The sequence below is a fragment of the Thunnus maccoyii genome, chromosome 10 (assembly GCF_910596095.1).
Source record: "Thunnus maccoyii chromosome 10, fThuMac1.1, whole genome shotgun sequence".
Classification (NCBI taxonomy): Eukaryota; Metazoa; Chordata; class Actinopteri; order Scombriformes; family Scombridae; genus Thunnus; species Thunnus maccoyii.
In genome coordinates, this window is record NC_056542.1 from 5,508,148 (window position 1) to 5,525,983 (window position 17,836).

The window sequence follows — 17,836 nt, forward strand, 5'->3', positions numbered from 1 at the left end:
TATTGAATAAAGAATCATTTTGATGTCAATACTGAAAATCAAGTATCAAATTACGCAGTAATCAGCCACAGCGGGGGAGTGAGCTGAGGAGGTTTAGTGGGATAAATACAACACATTTGTTATGAGTCATATTGTTATATATTTAAAAATCAGTTGGAGATCCGCCCTCGGTATCAGCAGGCATCACTTGTGGACTCTCTGCTTGTCATCTTCCAGGGTTCACATTAAATCAGCCCCCTCTGGGTCCCGGCCTGTTCTCTCTGGTTCTTGAGCCACATTTTTCTGCTGCGTAGCACTTCAAATCCTTTGCTGCTTGCTGGCCTGTTTCTGGTGTCATCTAGTCAGTCAACTCCTCACTTTCCAAGTTGGTTGTTCACCCTGCTTGCTCATTAACCAGCCATTCTGCTCTCTGCTCTCTGCTCAGTCTCTTTTCTTTTGTCAACCGGCTTCTCTGCCTCTCTGCTGCAGTTTTTTTTTTTTTTGTTATAAAAGGCTCATCTCAGTCTGCCCTCTGCCTCTCAGATTGCTAACCTTCCCCTAAGCATTCTCCTTCAGTCTCCTTAATCTATTTGTTCTCCAGTGTCCCAGTACTCCAGGTGTCTCTCTGTCGGACCCTGAGCCTGTTTCTCTTTCTGAGCCGTAGTCTCAGCTTGTCCATTTGTCCAAACATGAGTCTAAATCTGTCTCACTCTGTCAGAGCCTGAGTTTAAAGTGTGAGCCTACGTCTTTCTCTCCGTATGAGACTGAACGTGTCTCTGAGTTTGAGTCTGAACCTCTTTCTCTAAACCTGAACAAATCTTTTCTGAGCCTGAATCTTTCTGTCTGAGCCTGAAATTATTTTTCTATCTGAGCCTGAAGTTGTTTCTCTCTGTGAGCTCGAGTCTGAACCCGTTTCTTCTCTGTTCATGGATCAGAATCAGATGCATGTTTGACCTGAGAGTATACCTGCTTGAGTCTTTTCTGTTCTTCAGCATCTCTGTCTCTTTATTTTCAGATTAATTACATGTTTCCCAACCAGAGCCTGTTAGAGCCTATGTTCACTTTTCCTTTTCTTTAACTTTAGCTCCAGTGTAACTCTACTGGTTCTCCATCCAAGTCGGTCTCTATTAGCTCTCTGTCCGACTCTGTCTCCCTTGCTTCTCTTCCCTAGTCTCTTTCTCTTTATGTCCCCTGTAGGCAGCGACCTGATCAGCTGTTGGGATCTGTTCATTATTATTGTGTCTGTTCTGAAATTTTCCTAAACCTTATCCTGCTTCACCTGCCCTGTAGGTGTCCTCTCTGAGCCTCTCTTCTCATTAAATCACCCAATCACCAGCTGAGCCAGCTGCTCCTCATTCATAAACAGAAGGTGCATATATACAGGCCAGTTTTCAGCCAGATTCTCTGTTTCAAAGGTGCTGCAGTCATTCAGCCATTCCTGTCACCTTTATCTGCCCACCTGTTACCTGCTTGTTATCTTCTTCCTCCCTGACGACTGGATATCTGCCTGACGACTGGCCTTCCTGCCCTCATTGGAAATGTTTGCCTGATTTGACTACCTGCCTGCGGCCAACTGTAAGTTGCTTCTTTTTTTTTTTTTTGACTTGCATTTAAGCATATATGCTGTGTCAGTGTCTGAATTTGGGTCTATTTAACTGTATCTAATGGTTGTTTCAATGTTTGTCAGGTTGGGTATGTTTGGTAATGTGACCTGATTGCCTCGTTGTCAACCAGATTATTCATACAGCATTTAAATATGCTTTAGGTGAGGTTATGACCTTTCTTTCACTTGCTGTGATTGTGCCTCAGACTCTAAAAAGTTCACAGTAGAGAAAGCTGCCAAAATTTAGTCCTAAAGCAGCTGAAAGTGAAGCAGCATCTCTATATATTTTATTTATTTTTGTACTTGTTCTGATGCAGTCAGACACATCATCAGGTTACCGTGTCCTGTGGGTCAAAATCAGGCGTCCCAGCCGGGGTCGATCAGTGTGTCTGTACTTAACGGAGTTCACGTCTTGATTCACAGCCATCTTGACACAAGCCAGGTAGGATTTACAAAATAAAAGGATAACTGAACTGCTGAGAGGTATCGAGAGGTGATGAGCAGGTCTGAACCGGCAGCTGCCAAGTTGTTGGCATCGTCTCATGCAGCATGTGTTGGCTGTGAGTTTTGGCACTGTACTCTTTTTTTTTTTTTTTTTTTTTTTTTTCTCCTCCAGGCTGCTAAGATGACAATTTGCGTGATGTTTGTGTGTATTAAGGTTACTGATGCCCCTATCAGCCTTGTTGGCCAGATAAATATGTCTAAGGATCTGATTTTACTCCACCAGTGTCAAGCTGGGCCATATTTGTTTGAAAAGTGAAATATACCCGTTATAATTTCTCAGAGCCTAACGTGATGTCTTCTAATGTCAGTTATTTCAGTTTACTATCATATATATGTTAAAGAAAAGCTGCAGATTTTCACATTTGAGAAGCTGGAACCAGCAAACAACGACTGAAATGATTATTCAATCATCAAAAAAGTTACCAATTAATTTTCTGTTGGAAATGAACTGAATCCATGTAATTTTCAGGAATGATTTTCTAAATATTTAATCATTCATGGCATAAATATCTGATTTCGGTTGCTCTTATTCAAAAGAATTTGGTTTCCCTATCAGCATGTAAAAGCTTTTTATGATTTAAGCTGAATATATATGTGTTTGTGACCATTATGTTGTGGGAGCATCAACTAAGAGTTCACATAAATTTCTCTGCCACCTGTAAAAAATCAGTATCAGTTTCTCTCTCATCCACTTTCGCCAATTCGTCTGTGTAGCTGCGTCCAAATATTTAGCAGTCAAACAAAGGAAATTTGATTTCTAGCCAAAGGAAGGATTTGTGTTTACAAGGTCAGGTAGAGCTCCTCTGCAAGATTTCACTTCTGGAGGACTTGACAGGAGAGAGCAGAGAGGATGCTCGCCCTGCAGGGGCTGCAAGATGAGCTGGACCTGCCTCGGCCTTCGGTGACTAATGCATGAGGAGACCAAAGACTAAAAATCCACTGAACTGAAAACCTTCCTCAATATTTGACTCATCTGAATGATTCAACTGAACATTTACGAAAAGATGTTTTTAAGTTGTGTAGTTTAGCAGGTGCAGATTGTAGTGATGCAGTGCAGTCAGCTGTTAGTGCTGCCGGTATGCAGCACCATGCAGCAGATGTTATGATGCTGTTTTCCATTAAAATAAATTCTATCTGGGAAGACATTAATTTCTCCCTCCATGACTTAAATTTATTTATGGGCATCTCTGGGAGGATAGACCGAAGGTTAGGGAGACACCTGCAGGGTTTGTTTGTAAGGAGTAAACATGCAAAGTGAAATCTGTCTGTTTACTTGTAATTTATTTATTAAAGTGTGCATCCTTTGAGGTGTCTTGCCTCAGAATTTTTGTAGTTTCAGCTGAGTGAATGAGCTTCTGCACGTGTGTCTTCTTATTTTATGTGTTTCTATTGTAATGTTTGATGTTGACGTTGCAGCAGCTCCCTCAATCCGAGACTGTTTTATCCTACGGGAGACAATAAAGGTAACCTTGAAAAACTGTCAGCTGTCATCATGATTCTCTGTCTGTGGGAATATCTTTTGAATTCCCGTTGGTCACCATAGAGCCACCTCAGATGATCTGATCCATCTTTATCTGTCTAATATAAGTCTTCTCGAGAAGACTCCCATGATTTGTCCGCCCCAGATTAATTATTTAAGACAGAACCCCAACAGGTCCTCTAGTTCAAGCAGTTCTAATATGTGTCTTCACCTCGTCATTGGATGCTATGACAGTTTTTAAACATGTTTGAATTTCTCATAGCCAAAAACAGAATGTGCCTGTAGTTGAAGCACCTTGGAGACAGAAGAAAAGCAGCGTCCAGTGACACACACAGGGCCAAATTAAAACAGCGCAGCACACAGCCACTGATTATATTATTACTACAGAAGTCATCAAACAAGCTTCATTGGATTTATTTATCTAATTCTGACAAAGAATCATTAGTTTATGTCTTTTATAAGTATGTCGCTCTCTGGATTTGAGTGGTGAGTTTACGTTGTGTTGTCTTATATTAAGATGATATTAATCTCATCTTTGCTATTTTTACACCTGCTCTTTTGTTTGATGTGCACGTGCAAAACAATCTGATGGGAGAATATGATTCATCTCAGTGGAGTAATCTTGTAATCAGTAAACCTCATCTGAGATCGGTTGTGTAGTTTGTGGATCCTCGTCGTGTGAACATGACAACAGTCTGGGACTAAAAGCAGCACAACAGCTCTGAGCTTTAGACTGACATGAGGAGATAAGTGTTGTGTTTATTTATCGGGACAGTGTGCAGTTTTTTGTACCAGATTTAGCTTCAAGCTAATTTTCATCTGCAGTCCCTTACAATTAAAACATATATCAGCACAATAACAAACAGTACAAAGCAAAAAACACACAGAACACATTATACAAAATACAAAGCTACACATAATGAAATATCACATACACTCACAATGTCAACTAGAAAATTAATAAAAATATGAAATCGTAAAGTGATTAACTTAACATTAAGTGTCCATTTTGAGACAAAGAAACACTGTTTCACTGATTTGTTGCAGATATTTCACATCTTTCTCCTAAATGATTAACAATCTAAGTAAAATGAATCCTTACAGTTTTTAAACTAAGTTTGAATCAAATTTGATTATACAAGATTCAGCAAACCAGCCAGTGTTTATATGCAGACCAATCAAACTGTTGCTTTGTTTTTCCAGTAGTCAGTCACAGGTGCAGCGGAGGGCAAGAGACAAAGACTTTCAGTAAAGCCACTTGAATCAGTGCTCATTGAGTTTAGTTCTGTAATGATGCATAGATCTGTTCCAGCAACCTCAGAATCAACGTTATTGGCAGAGCATGTTTGGACACAGATGGAATTTGTCTCCAGTTTCTAGTGGCTCTCGGTGTACTTGCATACAAATGTAGGAAGATACACAAACAGATAAAACAGCAAGCTAAACAGAGATAAGCACACGTAAACATACAGCAAGTTATGTACAGGCAAGTAGGTGAAAGAAGAAGACAATATATACAGACTACATATACTTTACATATATATATATATATGTGTATAAACAATGATGGACTATAACGTACAGCATCTACATACAAACTGTCACTGTAATCTGGTGAAACTGTGCAAAAGTAGAGTCTTAATTTTTTCTCTGATCTTTGTCTTCTGAAGCATGAGCTGAGGACCGGGAGACTGACACAGCAGCAGTGAGAACCAATCGGCTACAGCTGCTGTCATAGCCGTCCAATCGGCAACTCCACAGCCAGGCTTTCATAACCATGTTGTGTACAGTGTATTTTATATATATATATATGTATGTGTGTGTATTTCTATACTGAGAGTGTGAGATACATTATTAAAGCAGCTTGTTCGGTACAATTCCAGCTTTATGTTCAGTGTAAAAATGTTTACGGACAAAATGGTACAAATTAGGTCGTGAATTATTAGAGTTTCCTGATGAGGTAACAGGCGCTCGCATGCTTATCTAAAAAGGGAAATTATAACCTTAAACAGGGTTTCTTAAACTTTTCTGACCTTATTTATAGGGTCAGAAATTCTCATTAATGCAGCTATTAAAGACATGTCAAGTTGTTGTGTGAAGCAGAGGATGGCATATGGTATTTTTGTGTAATTTAAGTAAATAAAAAAATAACGAATGATGACCCCGAAGTTGTCGAACACTGACCTATGACAGACAAACATAATGAGAGATGTTTTTTAATGTTTACACTCCTCTTGTGAACTGTCAAGTCACAGTTACAAGATCACAACATCCAAAATCTCTGATTTTGTACTTTAAAAACACCTTTTCTTATTAACTTAAGGATGAAATATGCATGTAACAAGAATATTTAAGGAGTAAAATGACAGAATTTAACTGTCAGTGGAGTCCGCTCTTATATTAATGATTATGGGTTTAATGTTTGACTAACTTAAGGGGCTTGAGTTAAAAGGAATAGACTGACATCTCATCTGGAAATATGCTTTTTCAGATGAGATCTGTCCCACTATATTCGTCTGGTAAATATGAAGCTACAGCCAAAAGATTCTCATCCTCATTCTCATCTAACTCTTGGTAGAAAAAAAAAAAAAAGCAAATAAGCATATTAAAATGTCAGACTATTCCTTTAAGGGTTTAACGCCTGACTGAACCCAAGGGGACCAGCACTAAGGGACTCTTAGTTTACATAAAGGGCTGTGTACATAGATAAAGAGATGACTGAAGTTAAACCCTTAAATAGACATCCTCTTCTCCTGCAGTTGAGCCTTTTATTCTATTCAGTCGCCCTCAGACTTATATAACCTGTAAAGGTGGGAAACCGCTTATCAAAGGGAGAAAAAAAAAAAAAAAACAGTAATCTTGAGTTTCAGTGGATTTAGTGCATCTGTCACCAGCTGCAGTTCTCACTAATCTCCACCAGGTGGCGATGCAGCCCAGCGTTTGGGATGCTGACAGTCGACTGAGGACATTATGTAACCTCAGATTTCCCTGCACAGTCACTCTCTGACCCCTTCATGGACCGTCACGTCCTCTCAGAGCTCTGGGGAGGGATTTTGTCTGTCAGAATGAGACGGCAAAGACTCCACAGCATGTCACTAAAAAATTCAAGGGACGAGCGTTTCTGCTTGAGATGCCCATCACACCGTAAGCCCCAAATTGTTGCTGCCCACATCCAGCCTGAGTTTACTCAACTACAAGTCTGCAGCAAAGTCTGCAGTGATTTCCCACCGGGTGGGTGTATCTCTGCTGGGTGTCATCTGTTATTAAAATGCGTAGTTTTTGCAGAATATGCTAACATGTAAACATCATAACAAAGTGCCCTCATAACGACTACAATAAGTCACTATAAACTCACATTTTGACCTCCTCTGGTGCACTTTTTTGAATTATTATGTTCTTGTGTTTCTTTTTTTTTTTCACCATATTTGTTATTATGACTCAATTTGCAAAGAGCATATGAGTGCCACACCTTTCCCTCATCCGCCTGCAATATATAGCCTACCTGGAGGATTGCTATGGCAACAGGTTGCCAGTAGCGACGGGGTACCACTACATCCCTGCCTGTGTGTGTGTGTGTGTGTCTGCGGGGATGAGCGGCGCGTCAGGACGAGCAGCAAAAAAAAAAAAGAGAGAGAAAACAAGCGAGCAGCAGAGGGTGAGGTCTGCCCGGCTCAGCAAAGACAAAAACACATCACTGCGAGGCTTTTTCTGTCATGAAGTGAGGAGCCCTGCGGTCTGCGAGGACGCGTCTGTTCGCTGTTGTTTTCTGTGTAAAGAGCCTGAAAACACAATCGTCGGATCTACCGGAATGGAGAGCTGCTGGCGCTGACGGTTCCCGAGCTCCCCTGATAACAACAGGTTAGTGTTTACAGACTCGGTCACTTTCAACTGCAGCTGATGCGCACACGACAAATATTCATATTTAGCAAGGGGGGGAAGCTTTTTTCTTCAATGCGTTTATTTCATATTTTGACTTTTGTGCGGGAAAAGGTGTGAAATGTGACCGGAGAAGAAAAAGATTGTCTTTGGACGCGTTTTGACGCATCCACGTGTGCAGCCAGGAGTCCAGCTGTGGCTCATAGACCGGCTCATTAGTATGTAAAGCTGATAATGTGCAACCGGTTAATTAAAAGACACGAACAGCTGAGACAGTTTCAGATAAAATAGGTTCATTTTAAATGGCGGCTCATCATTTTTTTTGCATTGTTGTTGAGCATTCCTGCGTTGAAACTGCGGGTGTGTCTGCATTTGGATGGACCAGGAAAAATAAATTAATTAAAGCAGTATCAGGATTCATATTCAGATCACCACACTTTTGCATTCATAATTTATTATATGCATACTTATGCATATACTAATCTAGATGGCTCACATTTTTTACTTTTGTCACTCCCTCTTTTATCTTTTTTCCTTTCTGAAAAATATGTTTATATGAAACTAGACATCTATGATGTATATTTTTACTATAAAACATATATACATAATATAAAATATTTTTCACAAATACATATTTTAGTGTGAAAAATGTAATTTGTTATAGTAAAATTGCATTTTTTAAAATCATGTTCAAATTCTTGTTTCACTGGGTTCACTAGGGCTGGGAAAGTGTGTGTTTGTTTGTTTGTGTTTTAGAGGTGCAACAACGACTGTTTTAATAATGGATTAATCTACCAATTATATTTTTGACTAATCAATTATTCATGTGGTTCCTAAAATGTCACTAAATTGTGAAAAATGTCCATCCCAAGTTCCCAGAGGCCATGATTAATCTTCAAAATGTCTTGTTTTGTCTGAGCATAGTCCGAAACGCAAAGATAATCGGCTTTTATTATCATAAAGGAGAATGAAAACCATAAAATGTTCATATTTGGGAAGCTCGAACCAGTTGATAATCGATTAATTGATTAATCGTTGCAGCTCTGGCTCTGTGCGTGTATGTGTGTGTTTGTGTCGGCTTATAATTCAAAGTATTGTATCATAATGTACTTGCACAATCCATCAGTGGCTCTTCTACAAGCTGCTGTACAGTAACAATATGAGACATTTTATATAGTGTAATGATTGACAACATGGTGAAAAATAAAGTCCAATCACTTCCCTAAGCCATTTAATTTCACCTCCTCTAATGCCTTTTGAATTCTCCATTAGTCATAATCAACACACACACACCCACACACTGTCACACACACCCACACACACACACACACCTAGCTTGCAGGGTCGATCAACTTTTCAATGCAACGTAATTGGTTTCATTTCTAAATTTGGCTTGATGTCCTCGTCGCTCTCACTTCCTTGTCGGTTTTAATCTCAGCGCCTGGCATCGTTTCATCTCCTCTCCTCACCGAGGCAACCGTCACTGATGCTGCACAGTTGGACCCAAAATAACTTATACTGTACAGTGTTGGTCAGATGCTAAAATCAGATATCTGCATCTCTGTCATCTGAAGGCGATTGCAGGGCTGCGGAATTCATTATTTTTCCCTGAAATGTAGCTGCTGATGAGCGCCATAGATGGAAAGAAAGACAGAAAGCAGCTTCATATTTTCATTATTCGATCTACTGTTGGAATGGAAAGCAGATTCTGTGCTAAAGTTGTCAAGGGAAGCTTAAATGTTTAGTTTATCTCTGTGCAAGACTGTCAGAAAAAGCTCTAAACTCTGAGCACTTAGTCATGGAGCTGCTGCTGATGTAAATGTTGGGAGTCTTTGAAGTGTATTACATAAGCCGCAAGCAAATAGCAGAGTGATTTCTGGCCTAAAGTGTTAATACTCAGTAACCTCCCCGTGTCATTGGAGGACAAGAAGACGAGATTATGATTTGACAGTAAACGCTGATGAGAAACCGGCGCACAAAGAAAAACAGCCTCCTTCGTCGTCATTTTTCACCGCAAGGGCAATGAATCACCGCTGTGAAATATCATTTTTGAGTTTTAAGTGTGATGGATTACAGGCCGCTGATCAGTGAGGCAGGGCTGAAGGCTGCTCTCTCAGTCTCTCTCCTGAGAGTTACCTACAGAGATTTTTTTTTTTTTTTTTTTTTTTTTTTTAGGCAGAGAGAGAGAGAGAGAGAGAGAGAGAAAGACAGCTCGCCTGCCCGTCTTGTCACTTGGAGCCATCTCATAACACATACACCACCCCTCCCGAGTGATATTGTCAGTCTCTGTGACGGCTCTTCATGCTTATTGAAGCGTAACCAAAGGACACAAAATGGGAAAAAAAAAAAGATTGGAGTTCGGGCTAAGCAAACATTTCTCAGAGGTGATTGATAATCTGGTAATTATCTAATTGCTCTGGAAATGAATGGACGGAGAAAAAGAGGCGGTTTATCGAGTAAAGCGAGGACACATGATGCGACCTGGGTTTTATTTTTTATAGTTTGGGCTCCTTTTTGGTTATAAGATATGATTATTATACTCACAACACACAACTTCTAAGATGATGCAGCAGCGTGACTACAAGCAACACTATCAATCAGCCAATCAGAGTTGTGAATGATTTTTAAATATCCATTTAGAAGTAAAAACACAACTTAATTTCTCTGTAAATGTGTATTTTGAGTTTACAAAGCTACTCTCCGGTTCAACTTCAGCCTTCTGTACTTATCATAATTGCAAATTGTGCTTTATTTACATTTTTCAACGCCAGTGACTATTGTAAAAACATTTGGGAGCATTCACGTCCATTTAACTTCCAGTTAATTTGGGTAATCTGAAGAGTTGTGAGAAGATTAACAGGATAGGAAAGCAGGAAAAAACTAATTACGTTCCTCTAATCTTTGCTTCGTTTTCTTGTGAATTACTGGGTTCATTTTAGTGTTTCAAACATTTTAAACAAACTATTCACATGAAACAAGGAAAAGAAATTCCTCTTGGTTGAACTGGTCATAACAAGGGGTCACAAATAGACGCATCTTCATTTTAACAGATCATAAACCAAAAACTTTGGGATCCGTTGATTGCATCTGACTGCTATCGTTGCTCCCTCTGATAGATTTTGTTGTGGCGATGTAACCACATCCTCACAACTCTGAATTAAGTTAGTGAATAGATTAGGATTGATGTCCTCAACTACAAAAATAACACATGAAAAAAAAAGTCCTTGAAGTTAAGCGAGAAAAACAACCTATGATGTCGGAGCAATCTCACATATCTACGGTTTAATATAAAGGATTCTTGAGTGCGGTGCTTCTGTGCTGTAAAGATGAAGACAAATTCTGAGACTGGTTCGCAGTAATCATTCAGTGAGAGTTTCCTCAGCAGGAGAAACAACATCAAACGATGAACGGTCCTGCTGGCTGTTTTTGGATTAATGAATTTACCCCCACTCTGTGTTTAGAACAGACGACCCAACCGTCTTCTCTTCTATTTTTTGCCAGAACAAATGATGCACACAGAACGCTGCAAGCTGTTCTTCCTGTTCAATCTCTATTTTGGTGGGGGGGAAAAAGTCATGTTTGTTTTTTTGTTTTGTTTTTTTTCATTAGAACATTCTGTATCCGACTAAACCTGACTAACAAACTAACATAACTCAGTTTAAATAAGCTTTCTGAACTAGTTTAACCCCCAGAATCCACCTGCAGGCTCTGAATCTACGTCGGGGGAAATACATTTTTGTCGCTCCCCCGACCTCTGTTGTGCCGAGCTTGTTGTGTTAATCGTGGAAGTGACGAGGTCAGAGCATAGAGACTAAAATGGCGTACAGACAACATTGCAGGAATCTGCATGGTATGAGCTGTGAACTGAACCGAAGTTGATGGATTTAGAGGGGTTTTTTTATGCCTTTTGACCACTGTGACCAGTGGCAAACCGGCAGTTCGAGTACAAGGCTATTTCACATCTGCCCGAAGCTAGATTAAGCTGCCAGTGGAAAATTGAGCTGCTGGGCCTCTATTAACCCCCCGACTCCCAACTCTTTGTATGGATTAAAAGATAAGGCTGGTGTTATTCTTTATTTCTCTTATTGTCAACAAATCCCATGAAAAGACACTAACCAACAATGTGTTAGTCCATCTCTCTATAATTTCTGACTTCTCCGGCATGTTTGTAGCACTCTGCCTGTTTGTTGCACTCAGCCTTAAGCCTATTTCTTCCGACAGACATAGAGATCTTTAATAACTGGTTGTTTCGTTTCATTTTTTTAAAAAAGGACAATTAATTTCCTAAATTAGCTGGTCACTCCAGTTTTCTAGCAAACATTACTCAAACAGGAGTAAATAGGACATTTGTTGGGGACTATTTTCATCTGCGGATTAACACTGATTTTGTGGACAATTGTTTGTGGAATTGAGTCAAAATAATCTACAGTTTGTGTGTGTGTTCATGTGAAGAAGGAAGGAAGGCTTATTAATGTGTTTTTAATATTTTTAGACAAAACTGGGACACACATGATTAGATTTGTCAGTTTCTTGTTGTTCGTCGTTTCGTGGGGTTTTTTTACAGTAAGACAAATATGGAACATGACCAGCTTTATCCTTTAAACACTAATTAATTTAGGAATATGTGTCATGTAAGCATAAACTAGATTTTTTACACAGACCCCCCCTGTAGCGACTACTTTTCAAAAAAGGCCGCTAAGAGACTCAGTCGGCTCCTATATGTGACACGTCCGTACAAAACCATCCCGAAGTCCAGATGACGTTTCAGTCCGACAAGCAGCTGTTGCACAAAAAATGCAATCTGACTATGAAAATAAAGTGAACAGACGAAAGTAATGATGGTGACGATGGTGACGGTCAACAGAAAATATCAGAGCTCTACCAACTCCCTTTGTCCAAAAAACTCCCGCCACCACCTGAGTGAACAGGTTAAATAATAGGAAACCACACCCATGTGTCAAGCAACGTAAGTGACGCGATACGTGATGCTCACGTCAATATATAAACAGAAATAACAACATATTTTGGCTCCTACAGCCCCTATAAGACAGAGCCTCAAGATAATAAAGACCCTCACCATATCACTTGCTATTGAACTTTAGTGATGTGTATTCCTAAACAATTCAAGTCAATTTTTATTTGTATAGCCTGATATCACAAACCACAAATTTGCCTTAAAAGGAGGCTTTACAGTCTGTACAGCAATATAACATCCTCTGTCCTTAGATCCTCGATTCGAAATAAGGAAAAAATCCCCTAAAAAAAACCTTTTTAATGGGGAAAAAATGGGAGAGCAACAGAGTAGGGATCCCTCTTTTAGGATGGACAGACGTGATATGAATGTGTGTACAGAATAGACCCGGTAGCACAATTACAGCAGTACAGCCTTGACAGACGAGATGACACAATTATAGATGGATTGATAACAAATGTTAAGTCACTTTGGGGCCATTTGTCCACTTTACACACAGCCTTCATAAATCTGCTGTAAACCTGTGTCCAACCTGTTCGCCTCACTCATATAACCTTGTCTTAGAGGAGATATTAATTCGTCGTTGTGCATTATGTTACACACTAACATAAATGTTGCCACTCAATTAAAATTCCTGGTTCCATATTAACAGTATTTCTAGGAGACAGGGGGTTGGAAATGTTCAAATAACAAGCTGTGGTTTAATGAAGCAGTGAAGCCAGTGATGTATCTACCTCCAGAGTAGTGTTGCCTCCAATAAATGTTGTATAACTCCACAGTGCCAATTCAAACCCTCTGAGCTTCTGAAAATTCAAGGCCAAAGACGTCCCTTGAGTCTTCTTTACTCACAGAGCGAGCTTTTCGCCCGTTCGCCTATGAGTTCCAAAAATAAACTGATCTGAGAGCCTCTCATTTCTGGTTTGAGACACATTTTGTTTTATTCTTATCTTCTGTTTTTTAAGATGTTTAGATTTACTTTCTTCTGTTCCTACAATTAAGTTGATAGATTGGTTTGCTGCTTCATCTGTCAAATCGTACAGAGGACAGGATCTATAATCCATCTGTCTGGATTCTCACACAGGTCTGTCTACTCAGCCCATCTTCCCCTCCAAAATCTTTAAGCAACCGTCAAAGAGCTGGAGCCGAGACGATCAAGCATGGATGTGCCCAGGATGGCTGAGGGCCTCTTCAGCAGCACGTTGTCCTCGTCGGGCGGCGGCCATCATGTGCCTTCCTACCTGACGTTGGAGCAGAAGGCCGCCTTCGTGTTCGTGCTGCTGCTGTTCATATTCCTGGCCCTGCTCATTGTGCGCTGTTTCCGCATCCTGCTGGACCCGTACCGCAGTATGCCCTCATCCAACTGGACAGACCACACCGAGAAGGACACGTTTGATTACCGCATCGTCTAAGCGGTCCTGTGGGCGCAGAAATGAGAGAGAAAAATAAATAGATAAATAAAAAAAGACTGATTTGATGCTTAAAAAGAGTACTTTTGCCCCCTCTAAGACCAAATGACTGCTGATTCACCAGGAAAAACAGCTTTCAGGAAGTCTTCTGAAAGTTCAGACTGAAAAGAATTTCGACGGCGGATTATCGTCGTCGTAACGAGCACTTAACCAGAGTTCAACAGCTTCTCCCTGCCAAATCAGACAAATTCTCAAGACAAACCGGACTATTCTATGAAGATTATACTGTATATCAAACCACAAACTACCACGACCCTGAGTCCAAGTGACGCACCGGTTCACCCATAACTCCCTTCCCCCCGCCATCAGTTCTCTTGTGGACTACCTCGTTCCTCCTCCATCTCATGTGTGGAAGACTCAGTATATTCTCACATCTCCACAGGGTCAAATATCTTTTGAGATCCAAGCCAGTTGGAAAATTAACAAGTGTTTACATTTTATCATGTTTACGTCCTTTAGAGTTTTATCGATAATGTAGACAATCAGTGTTTAAAATAGTCGAAGAAAAAACAATTTCCTGAGTAAATAGTCGGAGGTCGTTAAGGGTCTTTTGGTTTATTTTGTTTTAAATTTGTGGACAGACATGAGAGGTCCAAAAGACTTTGTATGATTGATATGATTCAGGCGATGAGGAATTTAATGCCTTATGTCTTTGTAAGATATATTTGTGGTGGTCGTTACCTTCTAGATAATTAGGCGAGACCGTTAAAAAAGACTGGTATCAAGGTCATAAAGCAGGTTTAATAATCACAAAGAAGGAAACTGTGGTGGAAAAGTTCTCCCTTTAAAGTTTTTGGAGAGGTCTGAATGGATAGATGCCAGCAGTGAGCTAACTATAACTGTTGTGTGTGCGATTTAAAAAAAAAAAAAAAAAAGTATTTGTCCTCTCAGTCATGGAGGGGTCTTTGGTGTCCATGTCTTAGATGTCAACAACCAAAAGAGGTATTGAAGAAAAAAAATGTTTACTGTGCTGTACCGTGTGCCTAATTTGGGAACAAAAAAAAAGTTTAGATTGATGTTTTAGGAAAAAGAAAGACAATGGGTTCATATTTTTGTCTTAAATGTAGTTTTTTTCGGTGTAGTGCCCATTTAAAGAGATGAAACTTAACAGCATTTTACTGCCTGCAGTTGGTATATTGACAGTTGGTATGCCAGATCTGCAGTGTTGATAATGAAGATGATGCTTTTTTCACATCGAACCCTTTACGAACTGATGTTGTGGCTCTTTCGTTGGGCAACTTTTTCAACTGTGCGCCTTATAGTGTAGATTGTTTACAGTATCGTAGGTAGTGGAGACACTGGGAATCAGCCAGTCACTGATGCAACGGTGTCTTTGCACTTCACGGAGATGTCATTCAACCTGCTAAAAAGAAGAAATAAAAACGTTCCCTGCTTTCATTCCTGCCGGGACAGGAAGTGAACTCTGATCCTTTCGACGACGTGTGATGTTCTTGTGATCTGCTGTGGCCTTTTCCTACCTATCGCAGATGTTGCGATGTTGTGCTGAGGTGATGTGTTTTCATTTTTTTTTGTTTTTGTTTTTTCGGCATGTACCTCTCGCAGAGTATCCTCTCCATGCATGATAAATGGTGAAGTGCTTTAATCCTGGTGTTGTAGCTGTGGGTCAGTTGCTCAAGCAGCTATTTCCTGTCTGTACTGGAGCCTTTTTTGTTTCGATCTGTTTGACGCCCGCAGCCGCCGTTGTTTTTTGTAATAAAAATGATCAGAGTGTACAACTTCCTTTTTTTAATGTGTTTTATTTAATTAGGTTCATCCACCGGGCAGTAAAAGTGGCAGGTATTAAGGACAAACAAAAAAAAATGGATTCTTCCAAACCACCCTGCCCTTTTCAAGGCGGCCGTATGCGCCCGAGGCCCAACGCATTCTTTTTCACATTTTATCAGCGGCTGGCAGCGGTAGCCAGCAGGTGTCTCAATTGGTTTTCTGTGAACCCAGACACTTTGTCTGGCTACAAATACACACAAACACACACACTAGTCTCCAGGCCCAGGCTGCTCTTTGAGCCGAAACCCTCCAGAACACCACACAGAATAACAATCTTCCTCTCTGACATCAACACTGAATATGTTGATATGCAATCATCTGCTGCACACTTCTCTCCCCTCCGAAAAAACCCCCCAAATTATTTCTCACACTGAAGCAAGACGTGAATGGCTCGACCTGTGAATTCGGTTTGCAAGTAAATAGCTGCATTTGTTGTGTGTGTGTGTGTGTGTGTGTGCGTGTTACTTAATAATTCCGCTGATATCACACATCCACGGGTTTTTTTGTGGAGGGCCGGGGAGCTGAAGTGGATCAGAATTTTAAATGCGAGCTGATCCCACAGAGGAGAAATGTGCAGTCTCTGCTTTTTGGATTATTATATAAGAGACAGCCTACGTCTTTATTGAAGCCTTTTCACTGTTTGTTCATTTTTTAAAAGTCAAAATAGTGATGCGGATGCCATCCTCGGCTGATTATGACTCTAATGTGAAAGCAGAGCTAAACGTGCACCGTTCCTTCACACGGGAAACTTCTAACACAATGCATGCTGGCAGGAGGAGGACGCCGGTTTGTTACACAAGCTGCAGTAAGTGGTGAAAACGATCTGCAGGGATGTAGGAACACACATCTGAGGAGCAATTAGATATCCATCATTTGAAAGAAATAACACCTGACCTTAAACAGTTATCAGACGTCCTCCGCTTATCCAAAAACACTTTTCTTTTTGTGCAAGTATCACCCGAGGGCTTTTAAATTGTGATCATTTTGCAATATCCAAAATAGAAACAACTAATTTTGGAATGAAAGCCTTCATTTTCTGTCACTGAAATCTCATTAGTTCATGCCAAACAAAGATTATAATCCAATCTAAACACGCCCTTACACAGCTAGTGGGAGCGGCAACAGGGGGAACATTAACCATTGTGGATCAATATCACAGTCATGCTTTATGCAACATGACTCATATTAAAGAAAGCCACCAATAATTGAATTATTTTCATTCTCTGCTCGGCACGCTCAGACGCCTTATGCTGAATTTATTCCCTTCCCAAACGCCCCATTTCACTATTCAGCCTTCAGTTAATTTAATGGTCTCTGAACAGGTTGGAAGGGACTTTTCCCCTGTGAGTGTGAGTAGCTGCGCAGAGGACAAAAAAGAAGGAGCTACTGATATTGCATAATTGATTTTGCAGTGATTCCTTTTATTCCCAAGAGCCAGTGACATTTAGTCTGTCACCTATTTCACTGACGAATGGTGTGAAGCTCCGGGGAACATTGGCGCCAAAGAAAAGACGATTTCCCCGACGGCATTTTTCAAAAATGTTTCAAGTCTGCACTTTTGAAATACACAAAAGTGCATCATTCATTACAAAACAATTAGTGCTTAAACCTGCTATATTTTCTTTCAGCCACTCGGCTTGTGAACACAACACTGACATAAAACCATTTACTTTACTGTGGCAAACTTGTTAGCAAGCAGTCGCTTATTTAAACATCCAGCAGTTACGGAGCAACATTATCATTTATTTGAAGTCGTGTTTCTGTCCATCTGGTGAATGTAAGTCTAATATTCACTCTCTTTTAGCTCTGTTTTTGCTTTCTACCAACTCCTGAGGGAAATATCTGGTTCTGTAGCTGCTAAATTCTCCAATATGTTCACCAGCTTGTTGCTAACTGTGTCTGTTTGAGAGGAAAGCTGCAGAGTAACTTATAACTCTCTGTAGGTTCATCACTATGAGTGATGCCTCTCACATTATACAGTCATTTCATATGTTATGATAAAAATGTTGATTATAAACACTTTAAACAAAGAGCAGATTATTCAATTAGTTAATAGACAGAAAATTAATGACAATTTTGATACTTAATTGGTGGAGTACCCTAATTTATCAATCAAAATGCCAGATATTTGTTGGTTCCAGCTTTTTAAATATGAGGATTTAGTGTTTTTC

At 40.0% G+C, this 17,836-nt stretch overlaps 1 protein-coding gene across 3 annotated transcripts; it reads left to right on the forward strand.

Moving 5' to 3' along the window:
- The first annotated feature begins 1,021 nt into the window (after nt 1-1,021).
- LOC121906392 (cortexin-3) lies at nt 1,022-15,620 on the forward strand. Of its 3 annotated transcripts, none has more exons than XR_006098617.1 (2): nt 1,022-1,554; nt 5,237-5,448. XR_006098617.1 is itself a non-coding variant. In XM_042425251.1 (2 exons), exon 2 carries the CDS (start codon nt 13,572-13,574, stop codon nt 13,821-13,823), a length of 252 nt encoding a protein of 83 aa, XP_042281185.1. In that variant the 5' UTR covers nt 1,280-1,554; nt 13,496-13,571; the 3' UTR covers nt 13,824-15,620. The 3 variants fall into 3 exon arrangements, 2 of the variants coding, with proteins under 2 accessions (XP_042281185.1, XP_042281184.1); XM_042425251.1 differs by lacking the exon at nt 5,237-5,448 and adding an exon at nt 13,496-15,620 and having other exon boundaries at nt 1,280-1,554; XM_042425250.1 differs by lacking the exons at nt 1,022-1,554; nt 5,237-5,448 and adding exons at nt 7,138-7,424; nt 13,496-15,620.
- The last annotated feature ends 2,216 nt before the right edge of the window (nt 15,621-17,836 follow it).